The sequence below is a fragment of the Cavia porcellus genome, unplaced genomic scaffold (genome assembly GCF_034190915.1).
Source record: "Cavia porcellus strain 051 isolate PalLab524CR breed Dunkin Hartley unplaced genomic scaffold, mCavPor4.1 scaffold_24, whole genome shotgun sequence".
NCBI lineage: Eukaryota > Metazoa > Chordata > Mammalia > Rodentia > Caviidae > Cavia > Cavia porcellus.
Genome location: NW_026947507.1, coordinates 28,488,423 through 28,516,234, shown reverse-complemented (window position 1 = coordinate 28,516,234; position 27,812 = coordinate 28,488,423). Strand labels below are relative to the sequence as shown.

Genomic DNA, 27,812 nt, shown 5'->3' with positions numbered 1-27,812 from the left:
AGATGTTCTTATCTGAACAAGTCTTGAATTGATAAAACCAGGACACTGTAATTCTCACACTCAAGCTCTCAGCAGGATGAACACAGTCAATTTCTCTCTTGACTCATTTATAACAGGACCTCCTGATTTCCTTCCTACATTTGGTTGTTCTGTCCACATTTTAGTTGTTCCTTTTCAATCTCCATCCTCAACACCTACCTATAAAGAGTAGGGAATCTATGGGGATGTTTACTTCTACAACTGTGGCTTCCTTGGCTTCAGGGCCTTCTCCCATCTTCCATGAATTTTGTCTTTTTTGTGTGTGGCAAAAGGGAATGAAGCCTACGATTCCAGACAAGCTATAATCCCAGGCAAGCTATCATTAAGCTACAACCCCAATTCACCGTAAGTTGTGTGTCATTCATAATTTAAAATCTTACTGCAAACCAAACTTCACTGATACTTATAAGATGCCTCTTACATCCTATCTCTGCTGGATACTTCCTGGGCTTTTTGAATTTAAGGAGTTCAAAATGAATCTCTAGATTCTTCCTCTTCAGTTCCTGCAGCTTGTCCCATTATTTCCTTCCTTAGGGCCTTGACACATGTGATTCCTCTGCCTTAGACTTTACTGTTAGTATTGACTGACAAAACACAATTAATTCTCGGTTTTTGTTTTTTGATATTATACTTTCAAAGATGCTAGAAAAGTCCACTAATTTAGACAATGGACTAGTTTAATTTTGATGGCAAATGTCACAGATGTTATGTCATGCTAAGTATATCCTCCCCCCCGCCTTTGGCTTTAAAAATCATCTGGACTTAGCCCCAGCCAGAGCAATGCGTCCACCTCTTTTATTCACTGACATATCTGACCATGACTGGAATATCTCGTATATTGGAGATAATAAATACATGCTGAGTGACTGAGTGGAGATACAGTGATACCTCTTTTAGCTTCTTCTGTTACCATAACTAAGAATTTACTACATCATGTCAACTTGCTGCTGTAAAGAATATCCCATGCCATCAATACTCAGAGCTGACCAATAATGTACATGAAGCTGTCCTTTGGTGAGTTTGATCATCTATGTGGACAAGCGAAAGATATTCACAACTTAATCCATGAATAAATGTGCTAAAAATAGTCCTACTAGAACTATTTTAGGGTTACCCACATAAAATATTTTAAGTCTGTACTGAATTTTGCTAATTATAACAGATACAATTTTGGGCTAGGGATATAGCTTAGCAGCATAAGTCCCTATTAGGCAAGTGCAAGATCTTGAGTTCAGTTACCGGTACCAAAAGAAATAAAAACAGAAACAATTTTAACCTATTTATTATACTTGCATTTCCATTTACCATCTGAGAGAACCATGCATTTTAACTGTGAATTGGACAAAGTTAAAACTAGTGGATATGAGACCTGAAAGTCATGTCATGTTTATTTGTGAAGTGTTATTAAGAATATAGTGGTCCAGTATTTAAAGAGGACATATTTGCAATCATACAATGCATTTCAAGGAACTAAGTTAATGAATTAGAAGAGATTGATGGCCATTTTTTGATTAACTCCACTTTCCTAAGACTTTTCCTCAGATAACCGTTCAATGAGTATAAATTCAGTTCTTAGCAGAATGGTAAAATTGTACACATACATAAAATAAATTTGCATTTAATAATACAATAATTAACTTTTAGAAGTTTTTCCACATATAATTAAATCTATATTCGAAGTACTTAAACTTCACATTTGCATAATATGAAAACTGACAATTTTAATGGCCATCAACCACATTCTTGCTTTTATACTCTTTACCTGATTCTGATATTTAGCATAGCACAGAACATTATGCAATTAAATATGTATCCTTGCATATTTTATGCATATAAAAAAGCATGTTTTTTTTCTGAAATCACACAGTTATGACTACAAAGGCAATATTGTTTATGGAAGGAGCTGTATCTTTACAAAGTAACACTTCTTATAAATGTAACACTAAAAAATATACTTAAAATTCCTTTTTACTTATTCAGCCATGTTTTTCATATTTTCCTCATTAACTTGTTCATTTTTCTCTGATAACTAGAATAAAGAAAAACTGCATATATTTTTAAGAAATGTTACGATTTAAAGGGATCATTCACAGGGATCTAAAACACTGAAAGCAACTAAAAGAAAAAAAAAAAAACATTCTTCAGTAAATGCAGGTAAAGATTATCTACACTTTTTTCTCACTCAATGCCACAGAATAAACATGATAAAATGGGTTTCTAAAATAACTTTGGTAAAAATTAAGCATGTACAACATTTTCAGATCTCACTGTTCCTCCATCTCTGGGAAAAAAAAAAAAACTCAAGTGAAAAAAGTCAAATATGTATTATTGGTTAAAATGTATAATTTGAATCTATATAACTTGTCTTCCCTCCTGCAGAAATTTCTAAATTAGATAAACATCATTGTTCAGTGTGTATTTTGCAACACTTTGTACTATATGTATATAACAATACTGAGTAGCTATTTTTGGTTGTTTCTTGATATAGCTTTTATTTAAAAATGTTCTTAGTGTAAGAACTAGCAGGACAAATGTTTCAGAGATAGGGTTAGTACATCATGAGAGATTTCTTTCTGTGTATGTATGTGTGCACGTTCAGCTAACTTAAAAATATTTGAATATTTTTATTGTTACAAGTTTGCAGAACATAATGACAGCCTTCCTCAAGTACATATACATAACAACAGATTTTGATTCTTTTTCCATCAGCAACGGGAAACTGGAAAAAAAGATAATGTAACAAGGTCCTCTTTCATAGTGGACAGGTGGACTGGATGATATATAAAATCTCTCTTCCCAAGCGATATACAATTTTTGCTTTCATTCTTTTTTCTTATTTGTAGTAATTCTTTTTTATACACAACTAACTATAGTTTATAAATTTATGCTTGCTATTTTTAAAAATTTAATATTTGCTCTTATAATTTTATTTTATACAAACTGCCCTCTTTTTGTCTTTAATGAACAAGGGTTTGGTTTACTATGCAGTTATTGTCACTGAACTGAATTTGTTTTAGAACAAACAAATTGCTGCCTAGGTATCGTTCGGAATGCAACCTAAAAACTCTTTATAAGAAAAGTAAAAGTAGAAAAGAAATGATCCATTAGCTTTCAGAAGAGGCCCAAGATATAACATTTTTCATAACTGACAATTTCACTATGCTTTATATTGCTAGATCTTTGACTCGTTACTGAAACTGGGAATGAAATTGTTTCAGACTCCAATCTAACTTCTAATAGTATAGCTTAGTAATGTTTCAAAACCAAACCTAAAAATTTCTTCACAATGGGAATTCAGCCTTGAAAGACTGTAAGGTAGTATGATCCTTTCAAAATACATGCAAAAATCGTCATTTTGTAATGATTTGCACAAGTGAAGTGAAATCCACCAGCCCTATTATTTTGAATGCATTCTGAATACGGCTACAGTGTCAATGTATATTTGCATCAATTAATCTTGTTTAGATGGACTGTCACTTTTCAGTTGAATTTCTCATTCCCTTTAAAGAAAAATCACACAAAATATTAATTTTTACTCATTTTTGGTTTTTAGAAAGTGTTCAGGACTTGACATTGTACTCAGTGTTAGTAACTGATGAATGGAAATTCACTGACAGTTATAATTTAAGGAAACTTTTATAAAACTATGAATTTTCAATATGGTTTATACATATAAAAACATGTTGCACCATAATTTGGCATTCAGACTAACTCTAGAATTATGTAATATGTTACAAAGGCAGACAACTTTATTTTCAAATATAACATAAAAAGACCAAATATTGGAGTGTTATTTTAATCTATGAAGCTAAGTAGAAAATTAAGTACCTCATATTACTTGATGGAATCTGATAATTTTAAGAGCATAAGAATATCAAAATTTCCATCTTGATTTAATATCTTCATAGAAAAGAAATACATGAAAGGCTGACATTAGTTTTTATTTGCTTATTTTCCAAAAAGTATACCTTTCTCCTCTTATTCTATGCTAGAATGACAAGAAACAGTAAAGTTTCAATCAAAAACAATCTGCAAATTTCACTTCAAAGTTAATTCTAAAGGATTCCACATTTATGAAACTAATATTCCTGTTGATTCCCACTGTCTCAAAGTCAAGTAAGATGCTGCAAAAAGAACACTTCAAAGTAAAAATGTTACTCTTTCACTTTTAAAGAACTTCCTTTTGGGCCAGGCATGGCACTGTAGCTCTGTAATTCCAGGCTCAGAAGGCTGAGGCAAGAGGATCACTGAGAGTGCAAGGCCAGACTGAACGATCCTATGTCAAAAAAAAAAAAAAAAAAAAGGGAAAACAAGCAAACAAAGCATTTCTTTTTCATTTTATTTACCCCAGTATCTTTTGCTTATAATCCATCCCACTGGTCTGGTACTTCTAATAGTATCTTTCCTTTTATTTGGAGGGACTGTCTTCCCTGAACTCCACATCATCAGAGTAGAATTAATCATTATAGTTCAGCCACTTATACTATCCCATGAGACAAATTATGGTGTGTAGCACCTTGCCAGGATAGTTTCGAATGCTTTCTAAGTACTATAACATTAATGATTTTATAGCATATGAAATTTTTAAAAAATGAATTCTTAGTTATGTATAATCACAACACCACGTTCACAATTCATGATCACTGGTAACAACTGAGGTAGAGTCATTAAAGGTGCTTAGAGATCCTAATCTCCAAAATAAAATCAAAACAATATATCTGGAGTGTTGCACAAAACTAAAATTTTGTTGATTTTATGTAATTAGTATAACAAATCTAGTGCCACACGCAATTATTTATCACATATTCATAACTTCATTCTACCACACATTACCCTACACATACACACACACGCGCGCGCGCGCGCACACACACACACACACACACACACACACACACACAGATTCCAGATTTATCCACAAATCTAGTTTGTTATTTTTCAAACAAATTCACTTTAGTTTATTTGTCGCTGTCCCTCTTGCATCCCAGTATCTTTCCCAAATGTCACTGAACATATTTCTAACTGCCTGGACCTAAAACTCTTCTCTTGCTCCTCATAGCATTATCAGTTATGTTTAGAAAGACAAACTCATCTTGTTTTTTTTTTCTTTTTTTTTTTTTACTTTCCTGATTGCCCATGTTCAAGTATTACTCTTCATATAGAAGCCAAACCCCTTATATGTTCTCCACCCTTATAAATGTAATCATTCCTCACTCATCAGAACTGCTATCTTACTTCCTTTAAAACGACATTGACCTTATTGCTGCTTCATAGGCATTTATCAGAAGTGCTTGTGCAGTACCATTCTAGTCCTGTGTTTACATCACTCTTCTTTGAGATTGAAAATGTAACAGTATTTTTCCAACTGAGAAAGAATTCTCAATTCTCATTGAGAATTCTAATAATTCAAAGAATTCAAATATTATTTGAGAATTGTTAGATTATTTGAGAATTATGAGAGAAAGTTAAAGTTGGAACTCAGTCTCTCTTATTAGTCAGCTCTGACTTATTTATGAAAATCCTAAATTAAATATTAATTATTTCTTTATCATGTCTTCCACTCCAAAATGTGACAATGATCACATTAGAGACTTTATTCTTGTAGCACTGTATCCTGAGTTACTGGACCATGCTAGGTATGCAGCATATGTGTTTGATGATGAGTGATGAATAAAGAAATATGGTAAAAGGCTAAAGTAAAATAGGAAGCAAAAATAAACAGTGAACTCAGCAACACAAAACGTCTGTGAAAAAATATTTCAACTGCTTTCCTGAATAAAACTTTCAAATTAGTAAGTCAGGTAAGTTTAAAGTTTCAAAAGAAACCTCACATAACTTGTAGTAGTTTTAATGTGTGGAAAATTGAAGATCAAGTAAATGACAAAAATAAAAAGAGAATTCAATAAAAAGATTTACTTGCAAATGGCAATTACTTACCTCATTTCTGTTTGAAGCAAACCAAATGAGATGATATAGAATTTTTGCTATTCTAAAATCATTTCAGAAATTTTATGTTTATGAAATTTAAAGAATTAGCATTCAGAATGGAAAGACTGAGGCTATTATGCAAAGCAATCATTGTTAGAGCACAGACTAAAGATAGAAAATGCTAGGGTGTAGGAGCTACACAAATTGAAGGTTTAGGGATATGCAGGAAGATAAGGATACAGGCTGCTGGTGGTAATGCTACTCCTAAAATGATAATAAAAATAGTAACAACAGCCGCAATCTATTGCAGTGTCTCATTGACATTCATTACATATTATATATCCCTGTATATTAATAAATAAAATATCAAAAAACTCCCAGATTGAGGGCTTCTATGGTTTTTTGAACAAGCCAGTGAATTCATCTAATGAGAACAAGGAAGAAGGGGGCAATTTATGAATCCTAACAAGATTAAAGAGTGTTATAGCATTGCTTAAAAAAATAAAGATAAAATCTGATGCAGAAGCACAAAATAATCACCAAGAGAGTGGGTGCTTTATCTAAGAGTGAGAGACCTTCTGTACTGACATCAATTCTCACAGGCACATAGGTCTCAGGAACAATATTTGGTACACAGAAAACCTGAATTTAGTCTCAAATACATTAATAAATAGGAAGCCATGTAATTTGACTCATGCCAGTTAAAAGGAAACTTCTGTGGCAACAAATATTGAAGGTGATGTGTTAAAATCCACATTCAATTCCTATCTCTGTGACTTATTAAAACCTTTGTGCCCTTTTTCAATTCACCTAGTTTGATGCGGTTAATATATCATATAAGGATAATAACATCCTCTACCAAATAAAATAATACTTGTAAAGTGCCTACCACTAGTTTAGTAAAAACCTATTAGCAATTGAAATTTAGAGACTGTAATCTCTATGATTCTTAACCTAGTCTTTGTTCTCACTATTAAATAACAATCATTGCCTATGCTTAAAATTCATGAGTGAATTAAATTGTCTCCAGAAACTTTCCATTTGCAAAATTACTTGATTCTAGTTATAGTAAATCCCAGATACAGATTAGTTTCCTGAATACTAAGCCAGGAAGAAAGAAACCTGGGGAAATGAGAACGAACAGATTCAACATGTGCAAATGTATTAGCCATTCATATTATGTTACTTGTATAGTTTAAGTAATCATATGTTTGAACCCGTATTATGAATAGGAAATTAAAACTACTTCAACTCATATTCTGATTTAATTACCTCTCGGTCACAAGTAAAACCCCTTTAACTTTAGTGAATCTCCATAGTTTGGAATAACATTTCATAATAATCTGGAAACTCCAATCAGTAAATGTTACATTTTAGTACAAAGCAAATAAAGTATGTCCATTGAGAAATGCATATATGTTATTATTATTTAATTTCTTATTCTAAACTATCAATGGTAGAAATGTATCACACCTAGATCAGATTAACAGGAGACAAGTTTTTTTATTAATTACATTTATTGGTACATTTTAGGTATATATAATTGTTATAAGCTCAAAAACCCAAAATGTGCTGTACTTAGTATAACTTGTTCTCTTCTGGTAAAACTTGTGTAATTGCCAGTTAAGTTGCAACCTTGTAACACACCCACCATGTAACCCCCTTCTGGCTTCCTGGTTTCTGTAAAACTACCACATTACCTTTTATGAGGACAAACTGATCCCAAGACCCTGACCCATCCCCTTGCGGCTTGTGGCTTTATAACTCCCTGCAGCTCCTTGCTTGGCGCACACTTCCCTGGAAGTTTTCTGGGACAGTGTTGCCACTGAGCTCAGCTAAAAAAGAGCTTCTTTTTTGACTTTTTTGGAGTCCATCCTTTTTCTGCCCATATCAATAATATGTAATCACATTCATCATAGGGAATTTGTACTGTACACAGTGTGATTGTTTTTCCCATCTCTCATCCATGCTTCAATCCCCCTTTCCCTCCTTATTTACAAAAGCTTTGTTTTCACCTTTCCTTTATTTTCTCAATCTATTTTATTTTTATTTTCCTTTCCTTCATCTACCCTTTCTTCAACCCTAGTTTCCATCCCATTTGAATGTTTTCTTCCTGTTTCACAATATAATATACATTTTGGTCTTTCTTTGTATTTTTGATTTCCCATCCCAGAGAAACAAGGTGGTATTTACACTTGTCCAATTTACTTCACTTAAGACTATGTCCTTAAATACAAACATTTATCTAGAAATGTCTCAAGCTTATCCTTCTTTTTTGCAGATCAGTACTCCATTGTATAAAAAGACTCTTTAGCCATTCATCAATTGATGGACATTTGTGCTGTTTCCAAGATTTAGCTATTACAAACGTTGCAGCTAACGTTTGAAAATTAATATGTTCTCACCCTTAATGTATGTATAAGCAAGTGAAACACTAATTGTATTCATCATTAGACTTGTCCATCAAACATAAACTAGTCACAAACTATAGACCCAAAAAAAACAGTAACAATGACTTGTCCATATTTTACTATAGCTTGAAGAAACAGTAGACTTTTTCTACATTTGAGATTTGTTTTTCAGTTTTCTCATCTTAGGATAAAAATGTCTTCTTATCCTAAAAATTGCTGAAGAGGGCTGGGGATTTAGCTCAGCAGCATAAGTACCTGCCTTGCAAGTAGGTGGTCGTGAGTTCAATCCTCGGTACCGATAAAAAAAAAATTTTAAAAAAAGGAGAAAGACAAAAAAAAAAAAATGCTGAATATCCAAATGTGTTATTGGTTTAGTCAAATTAATTTAATCTCTTGCAATTTTTTCTTTACAGAAAACATAAATCCAGGCACGGTAGCGTACGCCTGTAATCCTATCACTTATGAGGCTGAGGCAAGAGGATTGCTGTGAGTTGAAGCACAGCTTGGGCTACAAAGCAAGTTGAAGCTGAGCCTGAAGTGCGTGTTGAAGCTGAGCCTGAAGTGCGTGTTGAAACCCTGTCTCAAATACAAAAAAAAAAAAACAAAACCCCCACGATTCAACATGCTCAACTTGAAATAATACCTGATATGAACTATATGAATCTATTATTACTCTCTGCACAACCCTTCATTTTTGAAAACATGCACAGAGCAAGCCAATTTTCTTGAAACTGAAAAAACATGACTCTAATCCATAACCATAAGTTAAAAGCTCAAAATTCATAATATATCTAAACAGTATTATTTATTGGTAATATGTGATCACATTGGCAAGAAATTTTCCCTTCAGTCTTAGCACTGTTTTAATTTGTATCCCTCAAATGAACAATGATGCTGAACACTGCTTCAAACATTTATTTACTACTTTTATTTCATCTGAGAAGTACATATTCATCTTAGGTGCTCAATTTTGAATTGAGTCTTTGAATTTGAGTTTTTTATATGTTCTTTATATGTTCTAGATATAAAACTTTTGCCTCAGAGACAATTGGTGATATTTCTTTCCCAATCTGTGGCTTGTCTTTTCATTCCATTGGTTGTATCTTTTGTTGTGTAAAAGCTTTTTATTAATGAGACGAGATCCCACTTATTGACTCTTTATATAATATTTCCCTGTAGTAGAGCTTTTGTTCATAGAGACTTAATGAACAAAACCCAAATCTCTTAGGAACTATCACAAAGAATCAACAGCTAGGAGCTCTTCTTATTCAAAAGATTTTTACATAGCAAAAGAAAATACCAACAGAAAGAAGAGACAACCCTCTGACTAAGAAAAAGGTGTTCCAGCTGTTCCTTAAACAAAGATCTAATATTTAGAATATATAAAGAACTAAAAAAAAAAAAAATCAGATTCTCCAAATGTAAAAACTAAATCCAAACATAGGCATCTGGGGTGAATACACAATTCTCAGATGAAGAAGTAGAAGTGGCAAATAAATATATTTTTTAAAATGTCCAACATTCCTGATCACTCAAAAGATGAAAATTAAAATAGTGCTGAGATTTCACCTCACCCAAGAAGAACAGCTATTATCAAAACATCAACCCGGAGGGTATGAGGTTTAGCTCAGAGGCTTAAGCGCCTGCCCGGCAAAAACAAAGTCATGAGTTCAATTCCAGGTACAAAAAACAAAAATCAAAAACAAAAACAAACAAACAAAAAACTGACCAATAATAAGCGCTGGAAGGGCTGTAGGTAAAAACAGAAGCAATCTCTACTGTTGGAGGCACTGTAGACTGGTCAGCCACTGTGGAGATTTCTTAAGAAAACTAAGAATAGAGGTACCATTCCACCCAGCCATTTCCTTTCTGGGTATCTTTACAGAAGAATTAAAACATCACACCACAGTGATGTGCATGCACTCATGTATACAGCAGCACAATCCGTAATATCTTAATCTTGCTTCTGATTTTCAAGTGGAAGCTTTTAATTTTTTTTGTTCCATTTAGTGTGCTGTTTAGTGTGCTGTCAGAGATGGTTTTTAATAGATTGAGGTAAAGACTGTCTCTTTAAGTGTTCTGTATGGTTTTCATCATGAATGAGTGTTGCACTTTGCCTAATCTTTTTGCTGCATCTATTCAGATGATCACATGGCTTTTGTTTAGGCACTGTTGGTATGGTATATTATGTTACATGTATCGTTTTGCATATGTTGAACTATCCCTGCATACCTGGGATGAATCCTACTTGGTCAACATGTCAGATCTTGATGTTTTGCTGCATTTTGTTTGTTTGCCAGAATCTTAATAAAGATTTGGCATCTACGTCCCTGACACTAGAAACTGCTAGATGTAGCCAATACACAGCTCCTCTGAGTTCTGAACTTGGTTTCTGAGGTCACCAGTCAACTGACCTCCTTTTGGGGACATCTACACCCAGATAACTCATGAGCCACTATGATACGCTGCATTCACTGCTACATTACACTGGTGTATTTTTCTGTAGAGGCCTCTGAGGTCACTATACATCTGCAGGTTTGAGCAACACCGTTAAGTCAGGAGTCAAGGAGGAAACACTGCCTGCCACCTCACTGAAGTTTCTCTCTTTCATATCCTTATGCACCTCAATTCTAACTTCAGATCATTTCTAGATCCTCAGGACCCAGGTCTGTCCTTATCCTACTCACATTGCTGTATTTCAGTGCAGTGTCTGGACACCGAAACTCAAAGAGGCTTTTTCTCTGCTTCTTATTACTTGAACATTTTCCCAGGTGTTCTGAGCTATTTCTCTTTAAGCAGTTATAATTTTCACCATTACAAACATGATGTATCATACCCACCCTCTTCTTTCTCAAGTAATAAAATCCTTCATACCATTTAAAAGTGCATTTTTAAATTTCATCTATCATCATGACGGGAATGAACAAATTTTTTTCAAATACAATTTCAACTGCAATTCAACAACCCTTCTAGATATTACATACATAAATAAATATTAATAATATATGTGAAGAGGAATTGTTTCTAATGTGCAAATAAGAGAGTGCTTCTACCTTGGGCAGGGAGATGTGTGAGGGAAAAATGAATAGAATTTACTGCTTACATTGTGGAAAGTGCTTTACAAAAAGTATGTTCTTTAGTTCTGACAAAATGGAGGTAAACAGTATAAGTATCATCTGGATGTAATAAATAAGAAAAGTAATCTTGGAGTGTTTAAGTTGCTAAAATCTTTCTGCTACTAAAAGCCTAAACTATACTTCAAAATCAATTCTCTACCTTCAAATTACCTATCCAGAAATATATGGCTAAAGCTTTCTCTACATGAACTATTTGACAAAATGCACAGATTTTCACCAAAGTCTGTGTTTTTTAAAAGTACAACATAATTTTAAAAAATAACTGTAAATGCTAACATCCTTACTAGCAATCTGGTACTGTTTAAATTGTTTTTCTCTTAAGATAATCTTTAAAACAACGAGGCACTATTTTAATGATATTTGCTTTTTTAAGATAAAAACTGAAGCATAGAGGGCATAAATTATCCATTAAGATGACACAGCTAGGGAATTGGGCCTAGGCCATAAAGTTAGACAATATGTCTCTGACAGTTTGTGTCTTGAGACATCTCTCTTTGTTATAATTAAGTTTTCACTGTACATGTGTAGGAAAGCTGTGAAGGAGACTGTAAAGTTACCTGGAGAAGAGTGCTATGGACCAAATGGAATATTTTCACTTTAAAGTATAGCTTCCTGATTTTGAAGTGAAGAGGGAATCTATCACAATGACAAGATATGCTAGGTATTCAAAAATCAAGTCAATATTGTAACATTTTTTCAATATTAGAGAAATGTTTTTTTTTTGTTTGTTTGTTTTTCTGAAGTATAATACCTAGCATAAAGTTTTACCAAACCATGCTAACTTACAAAAATATCTGGTTTAGTTTATTCAATTTTCATTTCCTAAGCAATTCTCAGCTAGGTGATGGTTTATTCACCTTTGATGGGGAAATGGAAAAAATAAATGGGAACTTAGCAATTGTACATTATATGAATAATATAAGGATTAAAATATGTTGAGAAATTGTACTTTAGATAATAAGTATTTAGAAATATCTGTTTAAAAGTTTATAACAATTTTATATGATAAAATGAATTAATCATTCTATTAGGATTATATGTTTCCAAAAAGTGTACACCATACAAAAACTGAGAACTTCAATCACCAGGCTCAATGTCTCAATTTGTCACTTTAACAGATGATGTAAATTAACAGTATCTCAGCTTTTATGATTGGCAAAAACAAGATAATATCTGTAATTCAACTAAGATTTTTATAAAATTTAAGTGTATGCATACATATGTTGACCTATATGTGTGCATATAAATGCAAATTTCTATATATAAAAATACTACAAGGTTAAGATATAATAAGTTTTAAGGCAAGGAATCAAACAATGGCATACTAACTATCCAAAACTGTAACCATTTTCTAAGCTTTATTCATTTTAATGGTGTTGCAAACCCTCTGTATCTTAAATTCAAAAAGTATGAACACTTAAGTATTTATAAAGTCAGATAAACAACTGTTCACCTGTATAATTAAATTTTTTATAACTGTAAATTAAAACTGTGCACATAAACATTTAGGCATGACTTCACATCTTAAATTTGTCCTTTCTTTAATCTAACTAAAATAAGACACAACAAATGGAATTTCTGAACATTAGTTTCTGTTCCTGTAAAATAAGCCTTATAATGCTTAACATAAAGCATTCAGATTATACAAGGTATTTCCACTTGAGGCACTTTGAAAGAGCTTTGCAAGCATTAAATGTGAAATAAATAGTGGATTGTACTCCCTTGAGGACTTTTATAGTATAATCATATTAAACAGAGGCTAAATCTTAAGTAAGTACAATGAACATTATTTTAAAATATTTATGATCAGCTCAACTTAATACACATTTTGGGACACTTGTACTATAACAATCCTGCCATTGAATCTTCCCATATTAACTGCTTCCACATTAGAAAAATGGAAATGCAAGTATCACAATCATACAATTAATAGCCAGGTAAATAAATGTGGATTTTATTTTAAATATAGTCCTTGTAACCATTAATCTCATAAGTACATAATTAAATCAGAAGAGTCTTGGACTTGCCTTCTTTTGATATGTATTTCTGATAAATAACATTTTAAATTGCTCTCATTCTTTCTGAATAATGCATTCTTAGGAGGCCAAGAGCATTTACTTCTTGATTTTTCTCATCCTTTGGTGCAAATGAAGCAGAAATTAACATGAGTAGTTTTTCTCTACAACAACATGTTCAACTTTCCTCTGTCTTATTATGCCAGCCCTTTTTCTTTTAATATTAGCAGCATTGATCGGTGCCAAAAACACTAATCTAGAAATAGTGTTAATTATCTGCAGCTGCTCAGGCAGTACAGAAGCATAAAACACTGAGTTTCTTGTTCCCAATACAAAACAACAACACCAAAAACCCACTGAAATTTCAACATCTGTAGCAATTTTGTCCAAGACAATATCAAAAGTATATAATATTAAAAGTCTGGAAAAGCCATACATGATTTTATATTAGCCTATCATTATAATGAGTTATATTACCATATTGAAAAATATGCTGCAGTTAAAGTTATTTCTCATTATTCATAAGATTAATAGGTTTCATATAGTGATAATAAGGTTAATAAAATAATTATCAGAAGAGCAGAGCATTGTGTTGGTTTGAAACCAGTTATTTGCAAAGAAATCCATTAGGAAAAAAGATAAGCAAATACATTACTTTGACAATGACATTTTGGAACAATTCATACTATCCTCTATGATGGCAATAGTAGTCAAACCTAAGGTTAAGTATATAATGAAGCATATAATCATATGAGTTCTGTGACTGTGGAAGACAACGTTATTTATAACAACTAAAGTAGGAGAAATGTACCTATTATTTCAATCACTTACAAATCTAAAACAAAGACCTTGTGCTTTCTTAAAACTATTATGAAATCCTCCTACATTTAGTATTTTTATATCTTCCTTTTCTTTTTCTTGCAAGCCATAGTTTTGATCATTGTTCCAATAAAGTTATTTAAAAAATATTTGTTGATTGCTTTTGATTCTCTTTCAACCATATGCACAAGGGAGACAGAAAACTATAGATCTAGTTGAGTCGGGTTCACCCTTACAATTTAGGAAACTACTTTTCAATACTTTCAACACAAAATGTTATACAAACTGCAGGTATTTTTTTTTTTATACTGCTCAAAGGAAGATGTACTACATTTGAGTCTCAGGTACTGATTACAGTGCAGATTTGACATTCATAATCTTCCCAGTCAACTGAAGATTTGAAGACACATTGTTACAAATGTGGTCTATTGGTTACTTTTATGCTTGCTGAGACAAAATATTCAACAACCAAATTTAAAGGAGAGAAGGTTTATTCAGCTCACAGTTAGTAAATGTTTCATTTCATGGTTGCCTGGCTCCATGGCAAAGTGGCGTTGCACAGGATAAGCAGTTCACAGTAGGCAGATGACAGCAAAGTAGTTAAATAAAGCAGGAAGCACCAACTGACGAGCAACAAGTCTCTTTCTGCCATTTTTATCTGATCCAAGCTACCCACCCTTTAGTGGGTAGCACTCACATGGGGGGGGCAGCCTTAATCCTCACATTGCAGCATGAAGCAATCCCAACATCATATCCTTGATACCAGCATCACAGACCATAGATCCAGCCACCTCTGTACAGCTCCACCTGTGGTTGCATGAGGCTTTGGTGGATATCTAGATACATGCCATAATTTTGAGTAAACTTTAAAATTAGAGATCCAAAATTCTAAGGTAAATGAGAACTCATTAATTCAGCTTGCATCTTGGATTTTTTTATGCTAACTCCAAGACACAAACATGCCTCTCAATATACAATCTGGCAGTCTCATTTATGTTAGGTGTAATTCATTCACTTACTCATTCTAGGAGAGTGACCTACAGTCACTGCATTGAGCTACATCCCCAGTCTTCTTTTTATTTTGATTTTGAGACAGGATCTAACAAATTTGCTAAGGTTCCCAGGCTGGGGTCCACCTTGGAAACACTCTACCTCAGCCTCCCAGAGCACTGTGATTATATGTGATTTTATTAGCTCTTTTTATTGATCAAACTCCTAGGTAAATCTCTTCTTTCCTAAGTGCGTAAAGATTTGCAATGTATTTACACCCTCAAAGCAAATCAAGCATATAAATTATTAATATTTATATCAGTTCTTTGAAGGCAGTTATTTATTTATTGAAGAGCTTGTAGATTTAAGATAAGTCTCACTCTGTTGCCCAGTCCTGTCTCCAACTCCTTGTACTCAAATGACCCCCTGCCGTAGCCTGGAGCTACAGTAATGAACTCTCATGCCCAGTTTTGAGGGTGCAGTTTTAAGTATGTCTATTAGTAGCAGAATAGGACTAAGTACCATTTCTATAAGGCACTTTGAAATGTACTACTTAAATACTAGTCATCCTGACTTCCATTTCCACTTTTACACTAAAAGTGAATCTGCCAACGGTCCTCCGCTCGGGATGCTTCCACAGCATATGTCAAACAATATTTTGCTACTGCTTTCTGATATTCTACACTATGTTGAAAAGTTTCATTTTTTTGTGAATTCTTTCTTTAATATTAAGCTAGAGAAGTAATGAAAGAAAATGGCTATAAAAAACACTGACTCTGGTTTTAGGAAATAGTGATTGAAATCTATGATCTGACAATTCTTAGCTTTGTAATCTTGAATCGGTGACATTCACATTTATTTCCTTCACATCACTGTTTCTCAAATGTGAAAAAGAAGTTATTCTCTGCCACAATTCTGCTACCCACTGCAAGGTTTCTGGTTTCTCTCTGACTTGAGTTCAGGAATTCAGGGGCAGAGTGGCACACAAACAGTTCCAAAGGTGTTAAATGTGTGTAAATGGCAACATAAATCATGTTCTTGGGGATGCATTCCAGAGAACTCTGCTTCTGTGCCTGGTCAGAGTACAATGACATTGTGCAAGTCATTTCCAGGAAGACTTTTACTCTTCTCATCCCCAAATTTTTGTGCTCTTTTGTCTTTTCTTTTTCAGTTACACTAACAGTATGTCTTCATTTTCTCTCTCAAGTAATACACAGCCAAGCTCCCCATCTTTACTGTTTGTTTTCACCTGCCTTGGTACCTGACATGCACCAATACATATTTGACACTTATGAAATAAATACTTCAAATCCATTTTATACATAAAAGAGATTTGATCATACAAATACTGAACATTTATAAAACAATTTTTTACTATTTTTTAAAAATGTCGCTTATGTCAGTCTCTAATGTTCTCACTCTGTCTTCTAGAATGCTGTGATAATGGGATTTATATGCAAATTTACGAAAGTCCTATTATCCTGCGAATACCCAAATAGCCAAATTTCTTCACTAAAGCAGGATATTAATGGGATCCATTATCACAAACAAGAGTTTTCTCTGAAAGAGGATGCCTTTAAAAGGAAATTAATGCATTTATCTGCTTCAGCTAGGTATCCAAAACCTTGACAGTGGAGTATGCCATGATTGAATGCTTAGTTCTCAGCACCAAACTATCGGCTTGTTTTAGTCAGTTAGTTGTTAGTTCATTAAAGACACATGTGTATTACACAGTGTTGCATGACTTGTGGGAAGTTGGTAGATTTTCATAATGCAACTTAATTTCTTTTCTCATCTCCTCTTGCTTTCCTCTCTCCCCTTTCCAACTACACATCAGCCTATTTCCTTTTCTAGCACATTTGCAGGATATAAGGTTTACCTTCATCGTATGGATATGGCAGATACACATAATAGATGATCCTTCCTTTCCTTAGCACTGTCCTGTCCCTTCTTTTCCCCTCTAGCTATCTCTTGATCTACTTCTCCTTTGAGAATGATTTATCTTCTTATTTTCAATTATCTATCATTTATTTTGCTGTTAGTTTTTACACTGCTTTCTCATAAGAGCAACCATGTGATATTTACGCTTATGTGTCTGATCTATTTCACTTAACATGATGATCTTGACATGCTTCCATTTTCTCACAATGACGCGTTTACCCTTCTTTCTGCAAGAGCAGTACTCCATTGTGTGTGAACACTATACTGCATCTTCTTTATCCATCCACCTGATGATGGATATATGGGCCTCTTCCAATATTTATCTACTAAGTTTTCTGCTGATATAAACCTAGGTATGCATGTATCTCTGTAATGCTTTTAGCACTTTCAGGAAAATACCTAGAAGGGGAATATGTGGGTCAAATAAATTTCTGTTTTTACTTTTTGGAGAAATCTCTACACTAATTCTCGTAATGGTTGTACTAGTTTACATTCTCTCCAACAGTGTAGGAGGAATCTTTTTCCCATAGTTTCACTAAAATTTGTCATTATTTTATTTCTTGATGATGGCCTTCTTTTTGAGGGTAAGATGGAATACCTGTGTGGTCTTAATCAGTATTTCTCTAATGGACCATAGTATATTTTAAATTACGGGTACTTCTTCAAACACAGCCTACCTTACAGGTCAGTGACAACTGCTATAAAGGCTACTTAAAACTCCTTCCTTCTTTCTTGCAATGTTGTGCAGCCTACAAGGAACAGATTCCATGACTGGCTTGATTCTGAAGGAGCATGCCTTAGAAATGACTGAGAGTTTTCTTCCCAGAAGAAAACTGAGATTTTTGTGTAACCACAAGCAAACTCCATTTACAGGTTACCAAAATTGTAATGATTCTTTAAAAATGGAAACTTACAAACAATAAGATATAACATAAGATCATCATATAATCTGTATTATTTAACAAATGTGTAATTTCTATAATACTGAGTAATTATGATTTATAACAATGTTTAATCCTAATGGATTATTATCGTATTAACAAGTCTTCTAAAACTATCTCAGTAACACACTGCATAAAGCTTAGCAGACTCTGACAAATACTTCTACTTGGTCATAATTTGTGACAAGCAGTACTGTTAAATCAGCAAGATTTAATGTAACAATGTTTACCTGTGTGTTAGCCTTCGATGACTAATGCAGACTGCAGTCTGAGAATCTTGAGAAATGCATACTTTGTGGCGACTACATTTCGTCTTTAAGCATGGGTCTTTTGCTGGATCTAAAGCTGAGAGAGACACAGAGAGAAAATATTAAAATAAATTTTTGTATAGTGGAGGCTTCTAATTGAATCAAACATAATTTTATCAAGTGATTTTATAGCACTGAACAGTAAACTTATTTCCTGTGTTTTCTGTGTTAGGAGAAACTTCACATAACACGGAGAGTAGGTTAACAAATGACGCCATTGAATCTTAACTACTGTATTCAAAACCAAAGCACATGTACCGCTATAATAAAAAAGTATAATAAAAACAGAAAATTTAAGATTAAAACTTGGTAGTACTGTTATCATAGTAACAAAGGTGAAGGAATAAATCTGGGATATGTAACTAAAATCTTATGCCAGTGGAGAATTACAAAATATATATACATATAGTTTTCCTCAATAAATGCTGATGAATAAACAAAAAATATTAAAACCCAAAAGATATCAAGGGCAGGTGTCTTTGGATAGCGAAGAAATGAGTGCATTTGTACTTGGGGTTTGGATGAGTGCATCATGGTAAGAACTGAGATATTGCAGTTTCATTTTTAATTTGTTTTTAAACACATTTGCCCATTGACTTCTCTAATCAAACTCTCTTGTTGCCCAGCAATGCAAAGACTGTGTAATAGATTGAATTTTTAAAAACATAAAAGCTTTATGGACATTCTATACACTACATTGATTTAATGTTTACAATCAATGGTTTTCAATATATTTACATTGATGAAAATAGTATAATTTTACACATCTTATTACTAATTAAATCTATATGTACTCTGTATAGTTCTCTTCTTAATTAATTCAAGGGAACCATTAATCTATTTTTTCTACATATAGATAAACTTACGTGGTTATTACATAGAAACTGAATCACAATGTATTTCTGTCACTGACTTTTGACAGATAGCATAAAACTTCTGAGGCTTAACTAAATCAAAGAATTTGTCACTGCTTCACCATTTACGAAGGCTGGATAATATTCTGTGATATGAATATACCACATTTAATTTTCTGTTCACTAGTACATGGGCATTTGGGTTATTTCAATCTTTTGGCTACTATGAATGAAGATGTTTTGCATTAAGATTACTGGCTATGATACGCTATTTATACTTTGTTTACTCTTTCATGTTTTGAAAGGCATTCCACTGAATTCATGGCTTAACTATTATAAATAGTGCCTCATAAACATGGGTACAGTTGTAGCTTTTTGGTGGGCTGATTTCATCTCCTTGGGTATCACCCTGAAAAAGGATCACTGGATTATATGGTAATTCTCTTCGGTCTTCTAAAGAACCTGCATACTATCTCCATGGTGGTTTTACTAATTTACAGTCCCAAAAACAATGTATAGGAGTTGCTGCTTTCTCCACATTCTTGCAACTATTTGTTGTTTTTTGCTGATAGAACTCATTATCAATGGGATGATATGGTATCTAATTATGACTTTGGTCTATACTTTGAATATACTTAATTTAGGATGTAGCTTTGAAAAAAAATATTTTTATATAAAACACAATAGTATGTGTAAAATTATCATGGCCTATCCAGTTACATTTTGTATACAGATTAATATTTCAGTTACTTATTCTAACTTCTTTATATACATATTTTATGTTAGTTTTTAAAAGTTCTGTGAAAGTTCTTTCATTTTATCTGTTTCGCAAGAGAAATCAGAACTTAAAACTTGTTTTACAGTAAGAAAAGAATTTCCAGGACAAATTTAACACATAAAACAAAACTCAATGAAAAAAAATTGCACAAAATTCTAAATAATGAATCAAATAAAAGAATGGCAGTATTTGTCACGGTAGAAAAACACAGAAGTATAAACATGAAGAATCAGATGCAAGTATTTATAATAAGGAAAAATATCATTTCTGTGTATGTGATTTTAACCATCTGTATTTTGCAGTACAACTCTCAATGTTGGCAGCTTTAAAACTACAAAACATCACACCCTGTAAATACAGATGCTGAGGATTTTATTCATGAAATCATAACAATAACAAACCAGATTCCTCTTGGCTGAAGCCCAGGGATTAGCATCAGTCTGTGGCTTAATGATGCCTGGCATGCTTCCATCACCTCCCTCTATCACCATCTTCATCTTTTGTATTCTTAAATTTAAATTCCCCTGTTCTGTTCAGCACTGTTATTTCTAGCTTTCTGTTAGGTGTTCAATAAAAGTATTTCTAGTAAGATTCAGCTAGAACCTTTGAGTTTCATGATCATATTATTTTTTTGTCCTGTCCTTTAATGGCTTTTCTGATTTTTATGACTTGAAATGAGTATTTAAAACACATGTCTTCTGTTTGTTTCAGAAAAAGCAGTGTGTATTTTACAAATTTCTTTATAATTAAAACTATGAATTTCATTGCATCTGTGATCAGAGTGTTTTCTGACTTTCTTCTATTAATTTTTGGTTTTAATCTTTTATTTTTAATTTCTCAAGGAAACATATGAGAATATTTTATCACTTTCTTCTTTTCTAATAAATGTAGTTGATGTTAATTTTTTTTAAAAGCCCACACTTAATAGATGACAAAAAATAGGAAATGAAAAATAAATAAAACTTTAGAGTTTCACTGCATCAGTGATGGAGTATTTCCATTGCTCCTTTGCCAGAACTCTTGTTCTTAATCCAGAGTCTCTGCTTACTGACAAACCAAAGAAACTAAGAAGGATCAAGCTCGACTCAGATGTCCTTGGAGGAATTATTTAAGCCAGTAAGGGTGAAAGCAGAAAATAATTGTAAGAGAAAGGTGGTATCTTCTTAGAAAGAGAAATCCAATTCCAGAGGATATGTCACACTTTAAAAAAAGGATAAAAGTAAAGACACAGAGCAGATGCTAAGTCAGAATCACAAATATGGACCACATAATTCATACAATTTCCTTCTCTGTTTAAATTGAGAGTTGGAGTAAGGGAGACTCTGTCACTAAGCTACACTCTCATCCCTGAAATCCTGATACCTAGTTGGAACTGAACTCTAAGTGGAGCAGGGTTTTCATTGGTATTCATGTGCATGTGATCTGCTGAAAAGAAATTTTTAAAAATGGCATCTATAAATTAAAATACACATTATCTTTTGTATTGAGAACTTAAGTAAACTTTAAAAGAGGCAGCTAGGGCTCCTAAAACTCAAACTCCTTTCTGGGCTTTAAAAATACTTGTATACATGAAGACCAGATTTTCAAAAAATAAATGCTAAAAGTTCTACGTTAAAATATTTGTAAATCATGTTAAATGCATGAGATGTGAGTAAAAGTATGGTGACTGTCTAAATTTTAAAATTAATTACAGTAAAAGACACAATGACATTAATCTCCTCAAAATAACGCCCCTCTCTTCAAACCTTCTCATCCCAGTATTATTGTCATGTTTGGAAGGAAGCCTGAAAATCCTGTTTCATAAGATTCCTTTGTTGCACACTCATATCAGACTTGATGTCTAGTCAATTTAAAATGTTTACTTTCAAGGCCATATTGACTTTGAAGATGAGCCAGTTACATGGTGAATGAGGCAGATGACAGAATGCCATAATATTCTGTAGGCTTGATTTTCTGTTGAATGGCACTGGGCCAGAGCACTACCATGTATTGGACACAATTTGTAAAGACCCTTATGAAAGAGGATCTCCAGACCTGCTGCAGAAAGTGGCAAGAACAACAGAAGGCGCTTGAAATGGAGGCAGATTATGGCAATGCATCTTTTACTGTAATTTTTTAAACATTTACTATATATTTTAATCACACCTGATATATAATGGTACATGAATTAATAATAAACAAGTCATCTTGGCCCAGCCACTTCTGGAGAAAATGTAACTTGAGAAATATAATAGAAAATTTACTAATATTGGTTCAGAATTACAAAAAAACAAACATATGGCAAGCAAGAAATCTCTAATTAGTTGAAACCATCTATAAAATAAACTGTTACATGAGCTCTAAAACTACATTTTTTTAGTTTAAAGAGAAAAAATGATAAACACAATAATGCAGATTTTCATAATAGTATAGTAGGAAAATACCCAAAATTAATATATTACCTATTGTTATCTTCAGATTAGTTGCTCAGATTACCAGGCGCAAGCAGGCAAAACTGATCTAACAATATAAGCGCAAACCATTCTCTTCAATGGACTAAAAGAAATTAGTAGTAAAATTATCTCAGTTGTCTCATATACATAGCTCTTTTTCTTTTCCCTTCCAAAAGTGCAGTGTCGTATTTTAGCTTACTGTATTGCCACCAGATCTCTCATATGGATCTAATTCTTCATAGGAATAGAAATGTATAAATTCTAATTAGAATACAGCATTGTGTGCAAATTCTATACACATATGTAATACTTTGTATGTGTGTATGTGTGTACTATATGTGCACACTCAGGGAGGTGAAACAATTATACAGTGTTGAAAAGGAGATAGTTCATGTATGAGTGAAAACTTAGGTAGCTTTTGAAAGCAATACAGAAAGGATCAAATTAACCAAATGAAATAAAACTCCAATATAAGGGCACAGTATAAATAGTAAAACAGTATATAAAGAATGCCCTATTTACATATTCAAAAAACAGGATCAATGAAGTGCAAAACCTGAAGGTTACTTGTCAGCACCATAAGAAAACTGCAGGGACAGATAGAAGTGTCTCCTTTTTAGAGTTGTACTCAATATGTACTGCCAAACCATTTCCTGATTCTAGTTAGGATAACGTCCTAAAGAGAATTGTATGGAAGAAAGAGCACACAAAAATCCAGAAATACCCTGAAAAATACATGAACAAGATAGGAAACTGCCCAGGAGAGAACGCATAGAAATCTAACCTACAGGGATGATTTGTGAAGACCCAAGAAATGCATCTCAAAAACAGAGTAAATACTCCACACGACCCATTATTAAGTATGAGGAGAATGTTGGACAGAAGTAGAAGAAGTGGTGATTGGTAATACTACCAAACAAGAAAAAAATATTGATAGCAAGACAAAAGAAATGTGGCAAATTTAATTGCTAATATAATAATGAAATATTTATGGTGACATCTGGATTGGAATATTTAGCAGCCACCTGGTATTTGCATCTATTAATTCTAGTGGTCACTTTTAAAGAATGTAAAGCAAAATCACAATCAGTCTGGGAATCTAATTAGATTTAAATTTATGACCTTATAAATAAAGATGAAGTGAGTATTTTTATAACCAACTCTCCTCTCCTCTTTCCAAAACTCATAAGACAAGGTAGGTAGAATCTAGGAAAATACTCTCCTAGATTGTTCTCAACCTGTGAATAGAATAATTGATGACAATTTTCTTGAATTCATCAGCCTCTTGCTCTTTTCCTTAATACCCTGAGAGCAGAGATATAGAAATCATAATAAATCCCATCACATACTGGTCTCGTGTTCTTTGTGTAAATCACTTACGTTGATACATAAATGATAGGGAAGCTTTAGAACTTAGAAGTTCATTGTCAAAAAAGAAAGAAAAGAGAGAGAAAGAGAAAGAGAGAGACACAAGGAAGGAAGGAAGGAAGGAAGGAAGGAAGAAAGGAAGGAAGGAAGGAAAAAAGAAAGAAAGAAAGAAACAAACAAACAAACAAAGAAAGGAAAGAAAGAAAAGGAACATAGATATTCACTGTCTCGAGTACTACTGAAATAAAATTCCAAACACCAAAAGTTCTGATGATTGAGCTTTTTTTATGTTTGCTGCTTTGCTTTTTGGTTGCCATGGGGTTGGACAAGCAGAAGTGTATGTATTTTAAAGAAATTTGATAGCAAAAATAATGTTGCAAATTCATGTAAGTCAGTTTATAATCTTAGGCCAAATTTCATGTTTTACTTCAGAAGAATTGTTTTATGCTATGAAAGATCATATGCTACAGATTTTTAACTTTTTTGTTATACACAAGTCATCTTGCCTATTGATAATGTGAAATATTCAGAGTTCTAAAACTAAAAGACGTAGAACTGAAATTCAAGTGATTAAATCAAGTTTGTTTATTTATTTATTTAATTTGTATCAGGAATCAAACTTATGACCTCACACTTGCCAGGCAAACACTGTTCTGCTGTGCTTACACTCGGCCTTGGACCAAGTTTAAATGATTTGCTGTGGAAGTATTCTGTGGTCTGGTCTTCAAAAAAAGATTAACATTAGCTGTAAAAATGGCCTGTGATTTTCTTACTTTAACATTCTTTAACCTTAAAATTTTGCTGAAATCATGCCATTGTACACTCTAGTAATACCATAAAAAGGCAATAAAATTAAATTTTACCTGAGTTTCTTATTCTAGCTTTTATTCTGAGAGTCTACTATTATGATTTCTTGTGTTTTATTCTCTCTCACAGGTGAGCTCCATGAACAGTTAGATGGCCCGTAATACGTTCTTCTGATAATTTCTACTCTAGAAATCACTCAGCAGAAGCACCAACCTAGTATTTATTCTATTTTTACATTTGACATAAAATATTATCATTTTAAAACAAAATAAAGATCTGTGAAAATTCTTTATTCTGTCTGTCCACTAGCTTTTAGGTATTCAGAGAACATAGTGTCCAAGTCTTATTTTACATCGTTACCTTTTCACAGGCATTGTTACAACCAGAGGCACTTTTTCTCTCTCTTTAGCTGTCTCATCAGGAGCCTGTCTCGGGGTCTTAGCCTCTCCTAACTCAATACTATGAGGCTCCACCTTTCTCCCTCACTGCAGCATAGCCATGCCCGCAAAATGAGTGCTTTGGGAGATTTGCTTATGATTGCTACATAGATTCCCTTCCAGGAAGATGTACTTGCACATTTTTATTACTGTTACACTAGAATTCTTTAATATACTCTTGATCAGCAACGTTTTCTTGCAAATAGTGTGGATACTTCTACATTTACAAGGTACTATGTAATTTCCAGTTCTCAGCGACTCAAGGATTTAGTGGAGATTAACGAAACTTCAATAACACAGCTTTTGGCGCCATTCCTGGGACTCTAAAACAATGCACCAAGTGCCATTTAAGCACCAGGTCAGTTGCTTACTGTAATCCCTATAAGTGCTTAAAACAATTGTCTGTCAAGAGGTTAGTTACATGGTTTATAAAAGAAAGGCTCAATGGAAACCTAAAATTCCCATCAGCAAAACTGTAAAAATTCTCTTCTCATTCTGCCATAAGATGAGTATGACTATGTTCTTGAATGTTAAAATAGAAAAGTTTAACTTTTAGACCAACATACTGTGTGAAAGGGACCTCCAAGGGCTCACTGATACTGCTCTTTTGAACAGCTCTGCCTGCTTAGTGAAGGTGAACATAGCAAGATGTGGCTACTTGTAAATATTAGCTTTTGCCGGAATATACTGACTGCTGTATTTTATGCCCAATTTAAGCATCAATCTAATATACGCAATTCACAATTTTACTTTAAGGGGATTTGAAAATAAAATACACTTTTTTGAAAATACTTCCATGAGTTAAACATGAAAAGTAAAGAGATGATTCAATGGCTTAAAGAGAAGTTATCATTATTAAGAAGGGGATCAAGTGCAAATTGAGAAAGTTGGGAGATTGAGACACACTTAGTGAAGGTAAGTGCTTGAAATACACTGTATTTATGCCTGGGTAGAGCAAGGATCCATTAAAATTATAGTAGCAAGCTTGTTTATTATCTAAAAAGGATTTCCATGTTCCAATAAGTAAGTTTAAAATAAACATTTTTAAACTGATGATTTTTGTAAGTGTAGTAGGTTATTAATAATTGCAGATTATTGTATTTATCTCATTTTAAAAACAAATATATATATATATAATCATTTTCTCAAATAGGAAAATTAAGGAGTATTTAGATAACTATAGTTTCTATTCAAAATATTTTAAGTATATTTTAAAGGTGATAGTAGCATGAAACCAAAATTTTGTGGCAAAAATCAATGTACGAGAAAATCAAACTGTACAAGACACATATTTCAAACTATACTGTGATGTTATACAGTTCAAATTTTTAAGTAATTTCTCTTTAAAGATTAATTATTTTCATTATATTTATTTCTCTAACCATTTAAATTGAATTTATGTGCTAACTATTCCTTCCAAATGTATTTTGTTTTCTTTTATATAACAAATACAATTCAAGTGTTTATTCAGAAACTATTCTATAATTTAATCATTTTTGTTCCAAACCTACTGAAAAAGCAAATGAAATAAATAAAAATAATGATGCACAATGAAAACAGCATAATTTTTCAATTAAGAAAAATGTCTAAGTGCCAGGTAGGAGTTGGTGGTTTTTCGTCTATACATAGAGGTGTTAAGTCCCATCAGGTGACGAAAACATGAAAACAGGATTCGACATCTCTATGTTAGCTTCGATTCCTAAAAACATTCTTCATTAATTCAGTTAAAATTTGAGAAACTAGTTAAAACAAAAAGCAAATTATGAGTGTTGGCCCAGCTACTTGGTTATTTAATAGGTTATTCAAACAGTTCAGTGGTAAGGTTCAGGCGTAAGTTCAGTGGGAAGCATCTGCACTGCCTTAGGTTAAATTCCCAGCAACACATATGCAAAAATAGTGTATATTTGCTTCTTACTTTTTACTTTCCCTTTTCTAATTCTAAAGATCAAATGTAGGCCAACATGGATAGTTCTCAAGTGCAGCACTGATGAGGTACAGTTTTAGCTCTTATTCATTTTTTTAACAGAATTTTTTCTAAATTATCCAGCTTGTGTTTAAACTTGTGATCCTCTTGTCTCTAGGAGCTGAAGCGTGTTCCATGCACAAAGTGATTTCTTCTTACTTTATAGTCATCATTGTTTCCACAGCTAAATATTCCTGAAGTTGTCTTTATATTACCATCCCCAAAATTCAATGGTGGGATAATTTTTCATTACAGATAATGACAAAGAAATGCTGCATGGTCAATAATGATTAAATACATTTTTAAATACTGTGTTCTTCCCATTAACAATTTACATATGACTTACAAATACTGTGCTTTGAGTTTAAAGACAAATTTTAAAAAAATGAAATGGGCCTATCAGTTTACCAGTATCAGTTTATCAGTAAATACAATTTCTAATAAAGAAATATTTGAGAACCTACAGCTTTCAGTGAATGGTCACTTTTGGACAATGTTAGTCATGAAAATAGTGACATCCCAACTTATTTATTTAGTTAGCTATGTTTATTGATACAGGAAATAACACCTTTCACAATAATACCAAAACAAATGAAATACTTAGGAATCTAACAAAGGAAGCAAAAGATCTTTACAATGAAAAC

At 32.8% G+C, this 27,812-nt stretch overlaps 1 protein-coding gene across 3 annotated transcripts in view; it reads right to left on the bottom strand.

Moving 5' to 3' along the window:
* Positions 1–27,812, bottom strand: part of Spock3 (SPARC (osteonectin), cwcv and kazal like domains proteoglycan 3) — a 370,986-nt gene that overhangs the window by 173,448 nt on the left and 169,726 nt on the right. For all 3 annotated transcript variants that reach the window (XM_063234792.1, XM_063234791.1, XM_063234793.1), the window contains exon 4: positions 18,452–18,566. In XM_063234792.1, the coding sequence (XP_063090862.1) occupies positions 18,452–18,566 (115 nt within the window). The remainder of the gene's footprint in view (positions 1–18,451; positions 18,567–27,812) is intronic.